A 22,307-nucleotide genomic window follows, 5' to 3' on the forward strand; every position below is an offset into this window, starting at 1 on the left:
AAAAATATAGTGTATATATCTATCATTATATATATATATATATATATATATATATATATATATGCTTTTTAACCACTCAATAATAATACAACAACGATTGACTTTCTTTAATAAAGCCAATTTTACGGATAAGGTGCGTAAATGTACCTAGTTACACATACATTTTCTGATTTTCCTGTATATTATATAACATATATTCCTTGATGATCAGTATATATTATTTTTAGTTGACATCTCCGTTCCGTCTTTCTTTATATTCTCGAGTAGAAACCTTGCGGGTTTCTCCTTCCATACATAATTGAAATTGACCATTGCCGTTATATTGCGTGGCATGTGTGTGTGTGTATTCCCTTTTCTATAAAGGACTTTTTTTTTTTTTTCTTCTTTTAATCTTCAAGATTTCTATGAACAAATTTCTTTTCTAGATGAATTAGCTTTTTACGTACTTCATTGGTATTTGAGAGAGAATATTTTATGCTTGATTAGCTAGGACGAGTAACGAGAACTAATTATAATTAGAATGTGTGTAATGGGTTTGTATTTTTCTTTGTGTGTGTATAATAATTAAAACTATAAATAACATATATATATATATATGTTACGCTTGGAGAAAATCAGCATGAATTAGAATTAAAATGGCTGCTTCTACTTAAAAGGGTGGACCCACAAAACTAAAAAAATTGGGTAAACACGTAATGAGTAGATTAGCGGCTACTTTTTATAGTTTGGAATAGGCATTTGAACTTGCCCGTGGGTTTGTTCCTCTCTCTTATTCACGGCATGGGTCCCCCTTTTGTATTATGTCTTCATGAACTTCATAATATGGAAGAACACATTTTAGCTTGCGAAACATTATTATGGGCTGTTAGGTAGAATTTTCTAGGAGTTGGTTTTGGTTTCTTTGGGATATCGATAAAAAAAAAAAAGTTTTTTTTTTTTTTTTTTTTAGACGTATTTGTATGATATCTTAGAAAAACTTTCAGACTTTTCAGAAAACTTTGAGGTAAAAATCACAAAGTATCGCTTCTCAAAAATATTATTTGAAATCAAGTTTCAATAGAAATTATAAACTTTAGTTATAAAAATTTTAACTGCTTATTAATAGATTTAAAAATTATTTTAACCTATCGAATTCATTTAAAAAATATGCTCAAATGCACGAGTAAAAGTTCATTCAAATAGGACCTATATTGTATATGTTTAACACGAAGCTTCTCTTTTGGGGTGCTATAATTAATGTTTTTTTCTCTGTCCATATATACATGATGGTTAATTTCATGCTGGACAGACCGACCACTTTTATTCATATTTCAAAAAATAAAGCAAAACTTTCTTGTTATTGGGGGAAGTTCACCCATATTATTAATTTCGTCCACACTAAAATCCATTTTGGCTTTTTTTTTTTTTTAATGTTAATGTTAACGTTAATACTCGAAAAGTAAACGGTTAGCCTAAGTTTTACGTCTTTCTGACCGCTTTTTTGAGGAAATTAAAACGTGAGAGTTTTTATCATGGAAACGGCCAAGTAGGGAGTCTACGTCATGGGTCGTCAGCGAGGGAAAACGTGGGCTGAAAACGACAAGTGCAAATGGAATAGGGGAAAGGAAAGGAATCACCGCCCGGTGGGGAACACGTGGGTGGAATGGTGAGGTAAGCAAGATAATTAAAGAACCAAAATTGAGGTGAGGCCACGTCACTCATCGCAAATGATCAGGGGCTACGTGTACGCGGCCCGCCGTCCCGGAGCGGCCTTTGCCATTACTCCACCACCGCCCATTTTGGATGAGAATGAGATCCTTCTCCTACCCCTCATTTATGGGCTCCACTAATATATATATATATACACACACACATTCACATGCATATATATTATATCCTTCTCCTCTCTCTCGTTTAATAAACGGTCCGTCAATTACGAGTTAACAGATTAATTTAAAAATGATATACTATTTAATCATGTTTTATGAGTTCGACTTGATTTTAATATAAACTTATTTATAATAAACTTAAACTCACTAATTTTATATGAATTTTGAATCGTATCGTCATTACTACTTAAATTGTAACCTTAAATAGGATAATAGTGTTCAAATATTCAAAATTAGAAAGGACAGTCTTATCACATATAGTTATACTCTTTCAAAATCTTTCTTTAATTGTTTTTAAATATTTAGTTTCTCCATGGATAAATTATGTGCTTCCAGTTGTTACACCACCAGTGACTTGACAATCAAGATCGTGGGCATCAAAAAAAAAAATTCATGCTTTGAAAGTTTGGCACTTAAAAAAATTATCTTTAAAAAGATCTATGAGCCATGCTGTTTCATTGGAAATAATTTGTTGGAATTTGACAATATAAAAAATAGTAATACCACACACACAAGTAATTAGTGACGGAGTCACTTAAAGATGAACAATGTCAACCGTTTTTACTTAAATTCTTTTTTTTAAAATTTATCTTTAAAAATTTTAAAATTTTATACTTAAATCTCTACTGAAATAATATATTTCTATTAAACTAAATGTATTTTTTATATATTTCTATTAAAATAATTTATTAAAAAATTTAATGTGGCTTCCTATTGAGGTGAAAAGCTGACTCCCCGCGGCTGCAGGCAACATTTTACATTCAAATTTCCATGGATTATAAAAACGACAAAACAAAGCGCAATATGGGTGAGAAGGAGCTACTTGGAATCTGCCTTACCAGCGCGGGTGACGTAGAACTCGTCACCCCCATAGTACCTGTGACGTACAAGAGTGCGTAACTGCCGTTGACGTTAGAGTCTTCGCCTCCTCCACCCACTCAATTATATATTTACCTTTCCCTCCCTCCATTCTCTCAAACCCCAACTTCCTCTCTCTCTCTCTCTCTAACAGAATTGTTTCAGTTTCAATACATATATTACCATGCAACATGCAATTCCATACCGGACATGGGTCCCTGGCTGGACCGCCGGCGAGCCGAGGCCGCCGGCGAATGTATCCGGCGAGGAACCGATCGCCGGCGCCGGAGCCGTGCGGGCGATGGTGTTGGAGAATGCGGTGGTGGTGTTCGGGAGGCGCGGATGCTGCATGTGCCACGTCCTGAAGAGGCTGCTGCTAGGGCACGGCGTGAACCCGCCGGTATTCCAGGTCGACGAGGACGGCGAGGCCGCCGTCGCCGAGGAATTGTCGAAGGTTAATACTAGTAATCACGTTAAAAAAGGCGGAGGGATTGATATCAATGGCAACGAAAGTAGTAATAAAGTTCAGTTTCCGGTGGTGTTCGTCGGGGGGAAAGTGTTCGGCGGCTTGGAAAGGGTGATGGCCACCCATATCTCAGGTGAATTGGTGCCCATACTCAAGGAAGCTGGCGCTTTGTGGCTTTGATTATTATTATTATTTTATCTCTAGCACTTCTTTGTTTTTGTTATTATTATTATTTTTTTAAATTCTGAAGCTGTTGTTCCTTTTCAAGAATTTTTTTGAAGTAGAGGAATGCAACAAAATCCAAATTGTCCTTCGTTGCTAACCTTTTGAATCATAAACGTACACGATTTTCTTCTTCTTATTTTTTTTCCCTGTATATTAATTTCTTAGGGTAATTAAGTACTAATCAATACTATTAAGACGCCCAAATTACAAATTACAAATTTAATATTCTAAATGATATCTAATCAATTACATTATACAGTATTGTCAAAAATTTTAAAATAACTTTTTTGCAAGTATGTTTAAATTTATTAAATAACACATAATATAATTGATTAAACATCATTTGAGATAATATTTAAAATTAGACAAGTTATTAAGAGAATCTTGAAATTAGATTAAAATTTTAATATATAGGAGCAAAAATTCGATCAACTAATTGCCGGCAGCCTTGTGTATTAATTAAAAGTAGATATTGTACAAATAATATAAATCAAATTATTTGTATGGACTTTGTAAATTCATTAATGTGCTCGAACTGGCTGGGGCCTGAGGCATGTCTATTACTATTAGCTTTCATAAGCTGAGTTATGGGTTCCACTATCATAAATCTGGATAATCCGTACCATTACTCTTAATTGCTTTTTTCCTACACTATTCTTGAGATCAATTTTGTCTTGTTGCAAACTAGAATTGCATTTTTATATAAAAAAATCCTCTTTTTAAAAAAAAATTATTTAAGAAAAAATCAATTTTGTCTTGTTCCAAACTAGAATTGAATTTTTATATAAAAAAAATCCTCTTTTTTTAAACTTTTTTTATTTATGAAAAAAAAAAAAAAAAAGTGGGAGATTTGAATTCTAAATTTCAATATGGATACAAAAAATTACATATGTATATTATAGTATGTGTGCAACGCGGTTTTCAAAGTAACTCGCAAAAACGTGTTTGTAGAACCAAGTAACTCGCAAAATTTTCTAGATATTATTTGACCGACAGTACAAGAAATAATAAAAATCCTGATTCATTAGCTAGCTAAAGCAAAAACAAGTTAATGCAAGACAATGACTAATTAAAACAATATCATATAAGGCGTACGGAAAGTCTAATATAACCGATTGCCAATGGTCGCATATATATATATATATGCATGGATTGACCGGAATCTATAAATAACACAGTATGCAAAAATTAAAATCGGCAAAAGGTCACCTTTTGTAGCTAGAGTACATGGTGTATGTATACAAATAATATATGTATACACATATATATATATATAAATATATATATATATATATGTGTGTGTGTGTCTGTACGTACATAAATATAAATATACCCGTATAGTGTATTTTCAGAATCATATTAATTTTGTGTTTTGGTTAGTAACATATGTAACGAACTGATCCTTCCGAAATAAAATAACATTTTGTGATTTTGTTGCTCTAACATGGCCAGCAAAGCGTTAAATAAAAAAATTATAAGTATTTGTATGCATTTCAGGAAAGCCAAAAGACCTTATAATTGATCATTTTTATTTTTCATTAATCATTATATATATATATATATATATAGACACAGACACATAGTCAAGGGCCCGTTTAGTTTGTTGATTCGAATTTTTAATTCGAGAAATGAACGTGGCCAAATATCTGAGGTCCTTGTCATCCATTGGATTATCTCTGAAGACTCCGAAAAGGATGAGATCACAGGTTGGCTACCATGCAAATCATAATAATTTCATCCTACGCCCGCACTCCAATAATATATATATATATATATATATAAATTATTATTAATCGATGAGTCACTTATAACTAATCTATTCCCATTTTTCCTCTTCACCAAAAGCCATTTTAGAAGCTTTCCGTGACACTATTGAGCTACAATTCCTTAGCGGACTTGAATTTCATATCCTCCACATAGTTGATAGGGGCTAATTTATTAATCATTTTGGTTTGTGATGATATACATATGACGTATAGATTACCCATTTACCGCAATGATTGAGAGATATCCAAATAAATTTAACTCGTTTAAGCAATATGTGTATGAGAAAAAGTAGAATCTAAGAGCATCTTTTAAGGAAACTTTCTATTTTTTAACTAAATTTTAGGTAAAATGACTAGAAAGTTATTTTAGTTACTAATTTTTTAGTGAGTCATTCCAATTATATTTTTTTATTTTAACTAAACATATATTATTTTAATAGTTATTGAATTTAAATATAAATAACTTTATTTAATTTAAAAAAGAACTTTTACATTTATTGGGTATGAAACAATAAAATAATACAATAAATCAAATAGCTAGCCAATTCTTGCTAGCTATATTTAGCTAGTGTGAAAGGAATCCTCTGAAATATCTAACCATTTAGCTAATGGTTGGAGTAGAGAAAAGCTAAATTCTAACTAAATCATTAGCTATTTAACTAAAAATATGAAATAGCTGGCATGGTTGGAGTTGCTCTAATAAATTTTGTATTGGCATGCGTCATCTTGTTGGTGTATGTAGTAATTAGATATGATCCTTACAATGAAAAAATTGTTGTTTCCTTTGGGTCTTTTTAGGGAATCCGTGAAGCACATATAAATCATATATATCGATGAATTTTTTTATTAAATATAATAATTTAATGACTAAGTGTGATAAAAATTAAATTTCATTAATTGTCAAAATTTTTTTTAAACTACGTAATTTATTACAACTGTTAGATTAATATTTTATGGTTAAAATAATGATAACCTAATCATACTAATCTTGCATTGAATAATTATAATTAAGTATCAGATATTCTGTGTCTTTTGGATCACCAAAAGTGCTAGCAAGTCAAACCATGTAAGTGTCATTTTCTATTAAACCAAATGGCCGGCAAGATCACTAGTGAGACGATAAGAATATACGGCCCTCTCCTTAGCACTTCTACATTCCACTATCTATGATAATCAGATGGATCGCGTTTGATAAAATTTAACAATATTCAGGTAAGAAGTTGTACGAGGAGATTAAAGACACCACATCCTCAGCTGTTGGCTTCCTATAGCCGAGTAGATGATCTATTTACACATAATGATAAAAAAATTAGGATAATTATTTTCATTTCTTAAAACAGGGTCGGACACGGCATCAATCTCTAATTTCTAATGAAATAGAAGAAGTACACAAATTCACGAATAAATCGATTACAAAAATATTATGAGACGTTTGGTTCATGGATTCAGAACTATTCTCATTTTACATGTATTTTTTGTGAGAGAGAAAATACTGTAGCGAACCACGAACTATGATTCGAACCATGATATGAATCCCTTTACTAAACGAACCATATAAGAGAAGGTAAAGTTCAATCTATATAGGACAAAATTGTTTACATATGAAAGAGATTAGAATACTCTCATATGACGAGAATAAATCTGATTAACTAATTTTTTTTAGGAAGAGGATAAGGATGAGGTTGGTAAAGTTGACAAATCATACTCCATTCCCATCCCTGTTTTTAGTCCAAGATATTTTGAGTGACACCAAACCATCATCTACAATATTCTATGAAATATTTTAGTGTGTAGCCTGCTAAAAATTAGTATTAAAATGTTGTTGGGTCGATTGGTTTACATAATTTATATGTATATATGTCCATAAATCACAGCTCAAGTACCCATTATCGGTTTGAACATTGTTGACTAGCTAGTTTTCTTATTGATTAAATAATTTTTCCGTATAGCAATTAAATCCTATAAAGATCTTCTAGTCAATTTCCTAGTTTGTAGACAACGATCAAAATGGGAAGATGCCTAAAATGAAATTGTGGAAGTCACAAATGTCAAACCAAACCAATACTACATATATATATATATATATATAGGAACAAATCCTTAGATCTTGTGGTACTCGGCTCGGCTGCTCCTCACCCGTTTTTTGCCTCTCATTTAATATATTATATGGACCTAACTATGATCTCTGATGACTCTCAAAAGGTCTTGAATATTTCATACCGCATTAATCTTCCAACAAGTCTTTTTCCCAACAGCTCATTCCAAAACCTGAACTTATCTCTCTCGGTCATTCTTTTTTTTTTTTCATTTTATTTATTCTTTAGAAGAAATAATATAGAGGGATAGAAGTAAGGATCATTTAACTCCCTTTTAGTGTTTTCTTACTTATCAAGAAATGGAATAAAAGATAACTCAATTCCGTTCATTAATATATATATATATATATATGGGTGTGGTTTCTAAGGTTACTTTATAATTCACCTATCCATATATATATATCATGATTAATATTTAAAATCACAAATATATTTTGATTTTTTTTCTTTTGTTATTTACATGACTGATCTTGAGAACATGCACTTGTCTCACTTTAATTCTTGATATTCACTTTTAGATGTCTAGTTACCTTGAGATTTTTGAAATACATGCATAGTTTTGATCTCTTTGTTAGCAAATTGTATATTTTTGGACAAAATGTAGCACGAAAATGATTAGAAGAGTTGTAAGAGAGACGAAGTGGTAGAAGGACAAGTAAATTTGAAAAAAATAAAAATCCAAAAAAAAAAAAAAATAAATTGTGCCAACCAGCCTAGATTTGTTTTTATTTTTCCTACAAAAATAAGTTTTTTCAAATTCAACTTATTTTTTAAACCATTTTATAAATTTTAAAACCTTTACGAGTCATCTTTGTGTTATATTTTGTCTGAAAATAAACAAATTGTGACAAAAGGATTAAAATTGTTTATTTTAAAAACCTCAAAGTAGCTAGAAGTATAAAACTGAACATCAAAAATTAGTGAGACAAGTGCATAAATGCTCAGGAGTCAGAACTGTGAATAACCCTTGTTATGCAATACGAGATCGGATTAGTGCCCTCTCAAATCCAAGTCCCATTAATTTTCTATGCCTGATCATATCATCTAATCTTGTGGTCATTATTAGCCTCTCTTGTCATTTCTGATTTTGTTTGTAGAACAAACAGTCCATTTTCTGATCTTTTCTGTTCATGGTTAGTTACACGTATTCTTAGTTTAAAGAAAATAAAAGTATTTTGTTCGTATAATAGTTTCATTTCTGTGACCCTACACGAGAGGCATTTTAAAATTGACCAAGAGATCATAACCAACTCCAAGCGGAGTGACGTTCATCATCATGAACATCATGATCGAAAAAGTGTTAGTTTACCGATCAATCTCAAAATCTTAAACTGTTACAGAGATAGATTAATAATAATTTTATATTTTAACATTTTTTTTCACATGTGAGTTGGATAATGGATAATTATATAAATAAATTAATTAAAAAATCTAATACGTGAATATTTAAACTCGAGATATATTAAAAATTTAACACATTATAACAATTTAAATAAAAATAAAAAATATAATTACGAAAATTTAAACTTAAAATCTCTCTCTGATACTATAATAGTTGATCAATATGTTCTAAAAACTTAAATCATTAGGAGACGAGTCAATAATAAATTTATACTTTAGGATTTTTCCCCAATTGTCTGCTTGCTACTACAGTCAACCAGTACTTATGCAGTGAAATCAGCGAGAGAGAGAGAGAGAGAGAGAGAGAGAGAGTCGAGGCCGCCGTTCATCGTCCGTAGTCCGGAGGGCCATCGCCGGCCGATCTACAAGGATCTGGGGTTCGTGCCGCCAGGGGAGGGGGTTTTGGCTGGAATCGGAGATCGCGGGAGTCGCTGCGATAGGGGACTCCGCCGACGCCGATATCTGTGTCCGGATCTGAGGGGGGAAGAGCCAACAAAAAAAAAAAAAAAACCAGTACTTATGCAACGTGTTAGATTATACATGCCGTATTTACGACCTTTTAGTGCATAAGCGTAGAAAGATACTAATTATTTGTTGGACCACAACTCCATTATGTACATTTTATGCATATGCTAATTGTCAATTATCAGTTTTTTGATTCTTTGATGTCCCTTTGATTGATGCCATGCACTCCCTGCCAATTTCAAGATTCTGGTGTGATATATAATATAAATGACGTAAACATATAATATATAATTTATAATATCCCACGTATACTTTACTTTAGCCCTTGATTTCACTAGGCCTTTCTCTCTCTCCCACAAAATAAAGCATAACCTTAAATTTAGAGAGAATTATAGCCCACCTATTTAAATATTTCTACGCATTTGAATATATAGTACATAATTAATGAAAGTAAGTTAATGATCAAAATAGCAGTCATAGCAGAGCATTATATTGTTGCATATAACACATATTGGCCAGCTCTCTCTCCATTTATTTGTTTATTTATTTATATTTTTTTTTTGAAAAAAAATATGACGCGTATTCGCATTTAGGCAGATATCGTTGAGGACGGCTCTTCAAAAGATCGAAGTCTTGAAGTCGACATTAATACTACAGAGATAAAAAATAGTATTTTGACCCATAAAGAGATGAAAACTATTGTTTTGGGTTCTTGAGATAATTGGTAGAGTTATGTATTTCAAGGAAAAAAAATTGAACAAAGAATCTCAGAGAAAAAAAATTTCTTAAGACCAGAGTTCGAGTACTGACAAGTGTTTAAAATGAGAAAATCTGATGAATTTCTCTTACTACGCTGCTTAATTTAATTTATTTTTGTATGTTTTTTATTTAGGTTTTCTTTTATTTTTTTAATTGGATATTTTATGTTTTAGTTTGTAACATTTTTTTTTTTCTATTTCTTTAACAAACATTTCTGCTTATTAAAAAAATATATACGGATGACACACATATGTACATGTATTGGCTTCTAGCAAAAAAAAAAAAAAAAAAACACTCATTCTCTCCTACATATATTGTTTGCAAGTGTCGTAATAAGAACTAGTCCATTAATGAAAGTGTTTGGTCTAAATGGAAGCAAATATGTTAAAAACAAGTGCGCGTAAGCCATTACCTAATCGGGCTGCAGAACAGTTGTTGGGAAAAGGATGTGTGGTTTATCCAGATCTTATGACTTGTATGATCATGACTCCTTTCCACCAAATAATTAGGCTGCGTGACGCACAACTTGTACATAATACATTGATCAATTAAATAAGATTAGTCACGGGAAAATTTTTGAAATACAAACTATAAGTGGATATACAGTTAAGTGGGGTACAATTATATACATTATATATATATATGTGAACATGTATGATATGTTCTGAATACAATGTTCCGCATATACTGCGATCAATGATAAAACTACGTTAAGTAGGGTTCACACTTTTGTTTTTCCTTTTTCACACGTTTTTCGTTCTTGCTTTCCTCTTGCTTAGCAGCTTTTTAAGGGAAAACTGTTTTTAAGGCTGCCTGAGTTTCAAGGGACTCGCAAAATCATGCATTAACGTAGGCTAGCCTCGATCCGGAATGTTTATAGAAATGAAGACCTCGTTCATTTCACTAATTTGAGTTTAGAATTTGAATTTTGTTAAAGTAAAAAGCTCTTAGAAACATTATATTTAACTTTTTTGTTATAGTAAAAAGCTCTTACATAAAGTCACATCTCAACTCGAATTAAAAACTCAAATCAGCGAACTAAAATTTAATACAATGATATCAGAGATAACGTTCTTGTCATAAGTACTATACTATATAGTTTAATCAAAATAACATTAAAAGGAAAAAAAAAACACTATCAAGTTATTAACCGCCCTTTTTTGCTTTGAAAGTAAAACGGGCTAAGAATTAAGAAAAAGGAATAGATGATGGTTTGGTGGAACTATTACAACATTAAACTGAGTAACATGGTGAAATAATATATAGTAAGTCCTAGAAATCATTCGACGAATGTTGAGAAATTTTTATCAAATGAGAAGCTGAAAATAACTTCAAGCAAAAATAAAAAGGGAAGAGAAACTGAGAATAAGGTTAGAAGTGCCCACCCAAGTGGCTCCCAAGATTTCAGGCAAAAATAACTGGCCTGTGACTCAGCACATAGTTATTTGCTGAAGTGAAACGTTAGTAGGCCCAAAAGTTCGTTTTCCTTGCCATGCCAATATATTTGGTTAGTCCAGTCAAGTCCAATAAGGGCATGGCCCAGTACTCAGTTTGTCTCGCCAGATTGAACCACAATTCTAACCTTTTTGTAACAGTAATTTTTTTCCGATAAAAATTTAAATTTATGTTCAAAGGTCTGCCAACAAAGTTGCCAATACCCTTTTAAAATTAAATAACATGGCAAGACCTCTGATGATGCCAACAATGTTCGACATCATCAGTATCACGCGGAACACCACCAATGGTCCCAATACCACGGTAGGCTATTGCTGGTGTGGCATTCAGTAGAATTTCAGTTACACAACGGACTACTTTTAGTATTATGGTGAACTACCTTTTGTGTTATGGTAGGACATATACTATTGGTTCTTCTCGACGAGAGAATTGCTAGACTTATCTTTAAAAGTGTATGAGTCTTTATTTTTATCATTTACTCTTAATTAATACTATTTTAATTAATATAGTTATTTGACTAAAATGATAGTAATTAAGAGTGACGGGTAAAAATCTATACTAATATACTTTAAAAGGATATTTATCTCATTTCTTCGTAAGTCTAACGGTATACTATTGTACGTCGTCACTTGTCAGTGAGCTACCATTAGCATCTTTTGATATTATATTTTCAGGGTTATTTTATTCTAAATTTGTTAATACGTAATTTTGTGCAAGGTTTTTCCTCCGTGGAAAAATTGATCAATTTGAAAAGTTGAAAGAAAAAAATCTGTAATAAAAAGTTCAAATTAGATGGTCGTCACATTTGCGTAAAGGTCGCCTTTTACTGTGGCCGTTTGGTCACCAGTTGGGTTTCAATAATGTAGAACCCACCTCGGCCCACATGCCATTGCCTTGTACACCAAGATGGGCCTCTAGAACGAAGGTTCAAGGTTATAGATCACCGGTAGTTTGACCAACAATTAACTTGCCACAAATACCTTTAAAAACACATGAATCATAATTTTATTTTTAATTCATAATTTTTTTAATTAAATAATTATACTAAAAAAAGAATATTTATTAAAAATAAGAAATAAAAGTCTAGATTTATAAACTTTAAAAAGTAAATTCTCCGTTTTAACTTTAGAGGAATTGTATTTGCACCCATCAAATTCATTAATGTCCCCACTTAATAATAATTTACATTTATTGTAATTTTATTTTGTACTAAAATTACATTAGAACCCACTAAGATACCCCATATTAATTATAAATATAAATATTATGAATATTATTCTTTCTTAAAAAAATGGAAATGCATGCTCGTCTTTAATTAACGCTATTTTATTCAGCAAAAAATTAAAGCTATTTTGATTTCATGAACTTAAAATTTTTCTCCATCAAAACTCTTTCAAAATTTTAATGGAGGTTTTAATTATATACATTACATAAGTGAGTGTTTGTTACCAGATTTGTGCAATGTTCACCGAAAATAGCATGAATGATAGTCTGTCCTGTAATGCAATTCCTACGCTCCCACTTTGATTCATTGTTCTTGTTTGTAAATTTAGTTTTTGCTTGTGTTAAATTGGTTTAATTTTCTTTGAACATTTTTTCAATTCATTTTATGTATTTTATAAATTAAATTAAAATTGAACCAATGAGAATGAGGTATGAAAAGGTTAAATTAAGAATTATGGAATATATATTTTTTAAATTTTTATTAACCGAATATTAATTTTAAGAGTATGTGCAAATATAATTACTCTTTAGCTTTGTAACCACGCCGTAGCACCGGTATAGAAAGTCAGTAGAGTTAAAATTACCATTCAATCCTTCCCTTGACAGCGTTACCCTTGCACCTTTTAACGAATACATTGGTAATTTCACTACAGTCCCTTCTTTGTACACTATAAAGCTCCGGTCCTTTTTCCCTCCCCAATTTTAAACCCTCTCTCTCCCTTCTCTTCTCTCTGTCGGAGAGCTGAAAAGGGGAAACAAGGAGAGCACAAGACAGAAAAAGATTTGGAAGCAAAGAAAGAAGTTTTTTTTAATCAAAATCAAATCGGAAGATTCAAAACCAAGAAAACGAAGAAGAAGCGAAAGGAAAATCGAAGAAAAAAGGTGAAAAATGATGATGAAATTCTTCAGAGGGAAGGACAATTCCTCCGATTCCTCTCCCCTGTCGGTCTCTCCGTCGTCGTCGTCATCGTCGGCGGCTCTGGCGACCGGACCGGCGAGGCCGATTCGGCTGGTCTACTGCGACGAGAAGGGAAAGTTTCGGATGGATCCGGAGGCGGTCGCGACGCTCCAGCTTGTGAAGGGGCCGATCGGCGTGGTTTCCGTCTGCGGCCGGGCTCGCCAGGGCAAGAGCTTCATTCTCAATCAGGTGTGAATCTTCGGGTTTTTGTGGCTAATGTCGAACCGGAATTTGGGGAAAAGTGTTTTAATTTTGTGTGTTGTTTCCGTTTGTTGATTTTAGGGTTTCTGGTTTTGGGCATTGCGATAAATTTGGTGCTTAGAGTGGCTTTCTAAGTGGAATTTACGGTTTTTGTTTTAGGTTTTAGAGAAACTGATATGGTTCCGGCGTGTGAGTTTTTAGAGTTTTTGTTTGATTGGAAATGTGTTGTATATGGAGATCTCACAGCATAAGGAGACACTGAAAGTCAAAAAATTTGTAGCTTGTGGGATTCTGTGGCGCTATGAGCACTAACTGATGCGTTTTCCCTAGTTAGTTAGTTAATAACGTACTCTGGCATTATCGAGTGGCAAGGAAATGAGAATTTGGAAAGCAGTCGTGTATTTAAATTGCGCTTTTGTTTTGAATTTTGTTACTACTGGGAATCTCGTTAAAATATTTATCAGATAGCTAATAGTTCTTGTTTTGGATGCTCTTTAGTATCTACCATGTTGGAATACGTTGCCCATAACTTAATGGGATGGATAGAGAAGTTACCTATTATATTTTTAGTAGAATTGTGATAGAGCGGGAAAGTTGTGAAATTACACATCAATTCATGTCGTGGTAATTCATTTCTGCATTTTTAAGAGTTTGATATTGGTAGAAAGACTTCTAATTTTAATGTATCTTTGCATTTATGTTTTGCAGCTTCTTGGGAGGAGTAGTGGATTTCAAGTAGCGTCGACCCATCGGCCATGTACCAAGGGGCTTTGGTTGTGGAGTGCACCTTTGAAGAGAACTGCTCTTGATGGGACAGAGTACAATCTTTTACTATTAGATAGCGAAGGCATCGATGCTTATGATCAAACGGTTAGCTCCAATTCTTTGCTAATAACATGTTAGTGCTGTTCGTCTGGTTTGTGTGTGTTAAACTTAAAAGTAACTGCCTAATTGGTTTTGAAGCTGATTATACAACGTTCTGTTTCATTCTGTTTGATGCATATACGTAAAAATGTATAAGTGTGGTTCCTTTGAACTGTATGGTGATGCCTCCTTTATATGTTGAATCCCCCCCCCCCCCCCTCTTTTTGGGGAGTATCATTGCATTTGACTCTTTTTTTGTTTTTATTTTTTTGGCAGGGAACGTACAGCACTCAAATATTTTCCTTAGCTGTGCTCTTATCCAGCATGTTCATTTACAATCAGGTTAGTAAAACTTATGCTGAGTTGCGTTCGTCCTTGATACTTGGATTCCAAGGACTTTCAAAATGGTGTCTCATATATATATATATATATATATATATAAATTTTCTCAATTCAAAATGGGCTTGAGTGCTCGCATTCTGTGCAAAAGGGAAACTCATATGGGCTGTTTGGGTAAAGGGTTCTAATCCATACTGTTTTACAGTGTTTATCTCACAAAAGTTTAAAAAATAAAATTGAATTTGAACCAAAAGGTTCTGTTCAAACCCTTTACCTGAACACAAGCTTAGTCTTCAATAGTAAGATGTTTCTTCTTCGGGGCAATAATGCTCCCTGAAATGCTTGATAGATTCACTTTATTGTGTTTAACACTAGGGCTCTTAGGGTCCTAGGCCTGGGCCTAGTCCTTGGCTTAGGTGATAAGTTGTTCGGATAGGTTTGAGGAAATGAAACTTTGTAATTTGATTCATTATTTGAGTTTGCATCAGAGTTTTCACTTATTTAACTCGTGCTTCACCTTTCTATTAGATGGGTGCCATTGATGAATCTGCACTGGATCGTCTCTCTCTTGTCACACAAATGACGAAGCATATCCGTGTTAAAGCCTCTGGAGGAAGAAGTTCAGCTTCCGAACTTGGGCAGTTTTCCCCTATATTTGTCTGGCTTCTAAGGGTATTTTGCTCTAAATTAAGTACATTTTTGCTCTATATTGTGCAATTAAGTACATCAATATAATAACAAACACTATTTTCGTTGCTCTAGTTAGTTTGTGTTATTTGTTGTTATGCTTGGAGAATGTGCTTTTTAGCTACAGTCTTCAATTGGTTGAATGTTTGCTTGGTTTCAGGACTTTTATTTGAATCTAGAAGAACGTGATCAAAGGATAACGCCCCGTGACTATCTAGAGCTTGCTTTGAAGCCGGTTTCAGGTAGAGGAAAAGACGTAGCAGCCAAAAATGAGGTACTCATCTATGTTTTTAGTTGTATATGTGGAAAAATAGGAGAAGAAAAAATATTTCTTATTCTCTGAATTAATTCTATACAGCCGGCCCTCTTAGGGTTTTATACACAAGTAGAATCTCCTAGATTACACCTTATCCCATTATTCATGGGATATCAGGAAACTAACTGATTACCTTAATCCTAAGGATACAAAATATAAATTTCAAACTTTCCTAATAAATCCTATTTACAATATCAATAGATTGCGTTTTCCACAGTATAAGTATTCCATCGTTAAGCAATCTTAAATTTTTTAATCCCAAGAATTTTCCTTTTCAAGTCACTCACGTTTTCTTCAGCTTCTCTTTCTCTCTCTTGTATGCATTCCTCATTTTTTTTTTTTTTTGTTGAGATACTATAGGCACGTTGACATCTAGCATTTTAAGTTCAACTTTTTGTTGTGGAGGTTCTTATTGCATGTTTTAAATGATCAATAGATTCGTGAGGCCATCCAAGCTTTATTTCCAGACAGAGAATGTTTCACCCTTGTGCGGCCTTTGAACAATGAAAATGATCTCCAGCGACTTGATCAAATATCAGTGAGTTTTCAGGGTTCTTGACGCTGAAATTACTCTGTTATGTGTGTGTGAGCTGAGATGTTGTTACTTCTATATGCAGTTGGACAAACTAAGGCCTGAATTTAGATCCGGTCTTGATGCATTGACGAAGTTTGTGTTTGAAAGAACAAGGCCTAAGCAAGTTGGGGCAACTGTAATGACTGGTCCAATTCTTGTTGGTATCACGGAATCTTATCTTGATGCTCTCAATAAGGGTGCAGTCCCTGCAATATCTTCTTCATGGCAGGTAACCCAATTTACTACCATTATGGAACTTCAAAAGTATTTGTAGATGCTGACTAGGAACTCTGAGATTGTTTAATTCTTAGGATGTAAGCAGGGCTACATACTGGTTATTAATTCATATTATATCATGTGAGTTTTGGAATTTAGCGTATGACAATATAATATGCTTAGGTTAAGATAACCATGGCTTGAAAGAGATAAAAATCAGAATCATCAAAGATATCTTATTGTGACACTATGATGTTTATGAATCATTGAATAAAACATACAGAACCATCATTAGCAACAGAATACATACACATTTTGTAAGGGCTCAATTAAAAACTCAACTTTGAAATAACTCTTAGAATCTCATTTCTGTAGCATAAGAAGATTGATGTTGATTTCTTGTCTCATCTTTCAATGTAACTTAAACGTTTTGCAGAATGTTGAAGAAACCGAGTGCCGGAGAGCTTATGATTCTGCAACTGAGGTGTACATGTCTGCCTTTGACTGTTCTAAGCCTCCAGAAGAAGTAAGTGTTGCATTATCTTACTTTTTGATGATTTATATTGGTTTCTAATCACATGTTGTTTTAGGCTGCATTGAGGGAAGCTCATGAAGAAGCCGTCCATAAAGCATTGGCTACTTTTGATTCTGCTGCTGTCGGAATTGGTCCAGTGAGAAAGAAATATGAGGGGACTTTGCATAAATTCTTCAGAAAGGCATTTGAGGTATCCTACATTCGAAGAAACTTGATTGCTTACTTAGAGCTGGGTGGTTAAAAGGATTAATTTCATAAATGCCCCCTGAACTTTGTTCTTTGTTTCAACATGCTCCCTGCATGTTGAAACAAAGAACAAAGTTCAGGGGGCATTTATGAAATTAATCCTAGTTAAAAATATTAGTCTTGACTTTATGTCAAAGGCAACTGCATGTGGAAATGTAGAGTCAGCCATGCAAATACTGTAGGTAATTCTTGCACACGTTTTAGTCTAGCCCCCATCCCCATTAATATGAACTTTTTAATATTTGGTATGGTACCCGGTGTTTCTGTATGCTTGCATTTGGTTACCCATCTTTCATGGACCATATTATTGATTTGTCATTTATATTTTGCTGCACGTATAGGATTATAAGAGAAATGCATATATGGAGGCTGAGTTGCAATGTTCAAACGCTATACAAGGGATGGAAAGGAAGCTGAGAACTGCTTGCCATGCTACTGATGCTAATATTAACAATATTGTGAAGGTAAGAATTTTTTGGTAAGTGATGTTTTTCATACAGTGTAGATGTTAAGGGATATCAATTTAACATCCAGAACAATTTGTTTCGGATGCATTTTGCATAATGAAGTTCAATCATCTTGTTTGATTACAAGATTTTGTTTTTCTGTTTAGTTTTGATTGATTATTCTTTTTCCCAAACCATTGGAATGCTTTATGGATTTAACTTAAACATCCTTCCTTGACAGAAAAGCCTTTTTGGTTATTTTACTAGTTTTCGCCTATGCTTTCTTAAGACTTTTTTATGGTGCCTTTGGTTTTGGTAAGACGCTGTGATGCTATAAATTACGCCTGTTTGCTGGATTTGTGTAAGTCCAGAGTAAATACAAAATTACTAGACTTGTATCTTAATTTTGATCGCTGATATAACAGTATGAAATGCTATAAATCAAGTTTTACGTCCTTAATTTCCCTAGTTTGTTAGTGGTACAGAATTACAAACCACTGGAACAAATATAGAGCCTTTAGCTATTGTGAGTGGCTCAAAGTGGAGTGCATTAGGTGCTTAACTCACTTTCAATATGCTTTTGGTTTTTTAATTTGAAGAGCGACATTCAGGAGCTTCTGCATTATGACATCTATGGTTGCTATTTCTTTTAGTTGTGAAGAGCCTTACTTTCACAACTAAAAGATATCTACTCTGAAATCTCCTTTGTTAGATACATGGATACATCGCAATATTTAGTCTATAGGCACTAGCCTTATTTTGGATAGCCTGCCCAAATTTGCTTATAATGAACATTTCTTTAGTACAAATCACTGCTCATAGTCAGAGATAATGTAGCCCCAAAAAGAGAATGCAAAAGCTGCAAATGCATTGATCGATCTCCTACATATATGGCTATTTTTCATCTTTATTTGTTGATTGGCCTTTGTATTCACATGATATGCCAAATGTTTCTTAAGCGGTGACTTGAGACTCGTGATTTGTTTTGCAGGTCTTGGATGGTCTCATATCTGATTATGAAGCATCATGTCATGGTCCGGGAAAATCTCAGAAACTGGTCATGTTCTTACAGAAGAGGTTTGCCTCTTTCTACGACCCTTATTGTGTGTATAGTATGTATATAGGTTTGTCTCTAAAAATCTTTTCAATTTGATGAAACCCCAGTTTGGAAGGTCCCATACTTGACCTCACCAAGAGATTAATTGATCAAGTTGGATCAGAGAAGAATGCATTGCTCTTGAAATGCCGATCAATTGAAGATAAGTTGGGATTACTTAACAAGCAGCTTGAAGCTAGTGAGAAGTCCAAGTCGGAATATTTGAAACGTTATGAGGATGCATTCAGTGACAAGAAAAAGCTAGCTGATGAATACATGAGCCGCATAACAAACTTACAGAGTAATTGCAGTTCATTGGGTGAGAGGTGTTCTAGGTTATTAAAGTCGTTGGATTCCTCCAAGCAAGAGTCTCTCGAATGGAAAAGAAAATATGAACAGGTCTTGTCAAAGCAGAAAGCTGAGGAAGATCAAGCAAGTTCTGAAATTGCAGTTCTCAAGTCCCGCAGCAGTGCAGCTGAAGCGAGGCTGGCTGCTGCTCGAGAACAAGTTCAGTCTGCTCAAGAGGAGGCAGAGGAGTGGAAACGGAAGTTTGACATTGCTTTCAGAGAAGCAAAAGCTGCATTAGAGAAGGCTGCAACTGTTCAAGAACGCACAAGTAAAGAAACACAAAAGAGAGAAGATGCTCTTAGGGAAGAATTTGCAAGCAGTTTGGCTGAGAAGGTTACTCTCTTATCCTTTTTCTTTCTGCAATCACTGATAGACACAAACAATTGTACACATGCAGATATTGCGCTATGAGTTATTGCGCATGGTTTTATATACTTACATTCATCAAAATGTCATCTGAAAATAAAAGAGCAGGCTATAAGTGGTTTCCTTATTAATGGACATGCAGGAAGAAGAAATAAAGGATAAGGCAGCAAAGATTGAATATGCTGAGCAGTGCTTGACTACGCTAAAATTAGAGTTGAAGGTGAGTTGTTTTGTTTACACGCTTACAGAAATACGATAGCATGTACGTTATCTTGTAAGTCTAACCCATTCCTAATTCCTGCTCGATCTTTCTGCTTAACTTTTATTATCACTAACTATTTGCAGGCTGCCAAATCAAAGGTAGATAGTTATGATGCTGAAACATCATCAATGAAGCTGGAAATCAAACAGCTAAGTGAAAAACTAGAAATTGCCAATGCTAGGTCCCACTCATTTGAGAGAGAGAAAAAGATGTTGGAGCAGGAGAAGATCCATTTGGAGCAAAAATATTTATCTGAGAGCAAGAGGTTTGAGGAAGTCCAGGAGAGGTGTAAAATTGCTGAAAGAGAAGCTGCCAGGGCAACAGATATTGCTGATAAAGCACGAGCTCAATCAGATGCCGCTCAGAAGGAGAAGAGTGAGATGCAGAGGTTGGCAATGGAAAGATTGGCACAAATTGAGAGGTCTGAAAGGCATATAGAGAGTTTACAAAGAGAGAAAATCGACTTGGCAGATGCATTAGAAAGAATTCGTGTATCTGAGATGGAAGCTCATTCAAAAATTGCTTTACTGGAAGGAAGAGTTGAAGAAAGGGAGAGAGAAATAGAGTCACTGTTGAAATCTAATAATGAACAGAGGGCTAGTACAGTTCAAGCCCTTCAAAATCTTCTGGACAGCGAACGGGCTGCACATGCAGACGCAAACAGCAGGGCAGAAGCCCTCTCACTTCAGCTACAAGCTGCGCAGGCAAAACTTGATTTGCTACAGCAAGAATTGACTTCTGTTCGCCTAAATGAAACAGCTTTGGATAGTAAGCTCAAGACTACTTCACATGGGAAGCGTGTAAGGGCGGTGGACGACTATGAGATGGGTTTTGAATCTGTTCAAGACATGGACACAAGTGACAGAGTTGCAAGAGTAAATAAGCGGTCCAGAAGCACGACAAGCCCTCTAAAGTTGCAGCCAGAGGATGGAGGCTCGATATTCAGGGGAGACGAGGATAACAACCATAGTCAGCAAACCAACCAGGAGGATTACACAAAGTTCACCATCCAGAAACTTAAGCAAGAACTCACTAAACATAACTTTGGAGCTGAGCTACTTCAGTTGAGAAATCCCAACAAAAAGGAGATTCTTGCTCTGTATGAGAAATGTATCCTCCAGAAGTCATGACCTCTAAGGCGGCAGTTACACCGGTGTAATTTTCTGGGAGTCAACATGGTAGACCAACTTAGGACGTAAATGGCTTAGTTTAAAGTGTTCATTATGAGAAGTACCATTTTCAGTTGTGCAAAAACTTTCAGCTTTTTGTTTGTGTTTTTCCGTTTTTTAAGTTATCTTGGTTTAACTAGCAAAGGGTTGAGAAGAACTACTGCTTGTTACTACTGACTTTAGATCTTTATAGGTAGCATTAAGCAGTCCTTTTGCTTGTAATGTAGTTTCTTTTCTTCTAGTGGTTTTATGGGTCTTCGTGTGTAAAGTTTCTGAGATGTTCTTTCTCTTCCAACAATGCGAATCATTTGATGGTTAGGACCTAGAGGGTTGTGAGGAAACAATTGAGTATTGTATGCGAATCAAAAATTTGGACCGAGGGTTTTCATTATTTTTCATTTGATTTGATTGTGCTTTATTTTTGCATCCGTTGTGTTTGTTTATGCTGCTTACGTTATATGTAGCAGTTTAATGTCGACCCACTTTTGTTACCAAATCCTTGCTTTTGTGGGTCCGAAAGAGGAAGAAATTGAAGGATTAATTACTTCTGCAAATTGCGTGAATTTTTATTTTATTTAAAGTCTCTGTTTGGGAGTTTCTCAAAGTAGGATCAGAAAAATTAACTATTGGTCTTTAATTTTGGGAGAAAGAAGAAAATAGGTCAAAGACTTGAAATGAATTAAAATTAATAGACCAATAATTTACATAAGTTAATAAATAGGTTAAATTACTGTTTTCGTCTATAACTTGTCTGGTTATGAACCATAACTTGACAAGTTATTCTCGGTTTTTATCCATAACTTGTCTGGTTATGAATCACAACTTAACAAGTTTGTCCATAATTTATCTGGTTATGAACTATAACTTGATAAGTTATGGCCTATTAATTTCTATAATTAAAAGTTGGCCTATATATTTTCTTAAGCTTTTCATATATTTTCTTAAGCTTTTTATATTGACCTATTTCTTACTATTTTTTTTTAATTTTAACTGTTAAATTTGTATTAAAAACTCTTTGCACTGCATAAATAATTTTAATTAGAAGTCATAAACTGACCTACCGGTAAGAGACTTTATCGGAGAACGTCTGTTAATATTGTT

General features: G+C 33.8%; 2 protein-coding genes across 2 annotated transcripts; both read left to right on the plus strand.

Moving 5' to 3' along the window:
- Positions 1-2,833: 2,833 nt before the first annotated feature.
- LOC21398163 (glutaredoxin-C9) lies at positions 2,834-3,553 on the plus strand. The gene has a single exon (XM_010112864.2). The coding sequence runs from the start codon at positions 2,911-2,913 to the stop codon at positions 3,370-3,372; it is 462 nt and encodes a 153-aa protein (XP_010111166.1). The 5' UTR covers positions 2,834-2,910; the 3' UTR covers positions 3,373-3,553.
- Positions 3,554-13,304: 9,751 nt separating this feature from the next.
- Positions 13,305-21,597, plus strand: LOC21398165 (guanylate-binding protein 1). Its single transcript, XM_010112866.2, has 14 exons — positions 13,305-13,730; positions 14,451-14,612; positions 14,883-14,948; positions 15,474-15,617; positions 15,793-15,906; positions 16,385-16,486; positions 16,566-16,751; positions 17,175-17,264; positions 17,329-17,463; positions 17,861-17,983; positions 18,957-19,042; positions 19,130-19,742; positions 19,918-19,995; positions 20,121-21,597. The coding sequence occupies exons 1-14, from the start codon at positions 13,473-13,475 to the stop codon at positions 21,165-21,167; spliced, it is 3,204 nt and encodes a 1,067-aa protein (XP_010111168.1). The 5' UTR covers positions 13,305-13,472; the 3' UTR covers positions 21,168-21,597.
- Positions 21,598-22,307: the final 710 nt, after the last annotated feature.

Source organism: Morus notabilis, unplaced genomic scaffold (genome assembly GCF_000414095.1).
Source record: "Morus notabilis unplaced genomic scaffold, ASM41409v2 Scaffold744, whole genome shotgun sequence".
In the NCBI taxonomy this organism is placed as follows: Eukaryota; Viridiplantae; Streptophyta; class Magnoliopsida; order Rosales; family Moraceae; genus Morus; species Morus notabilis.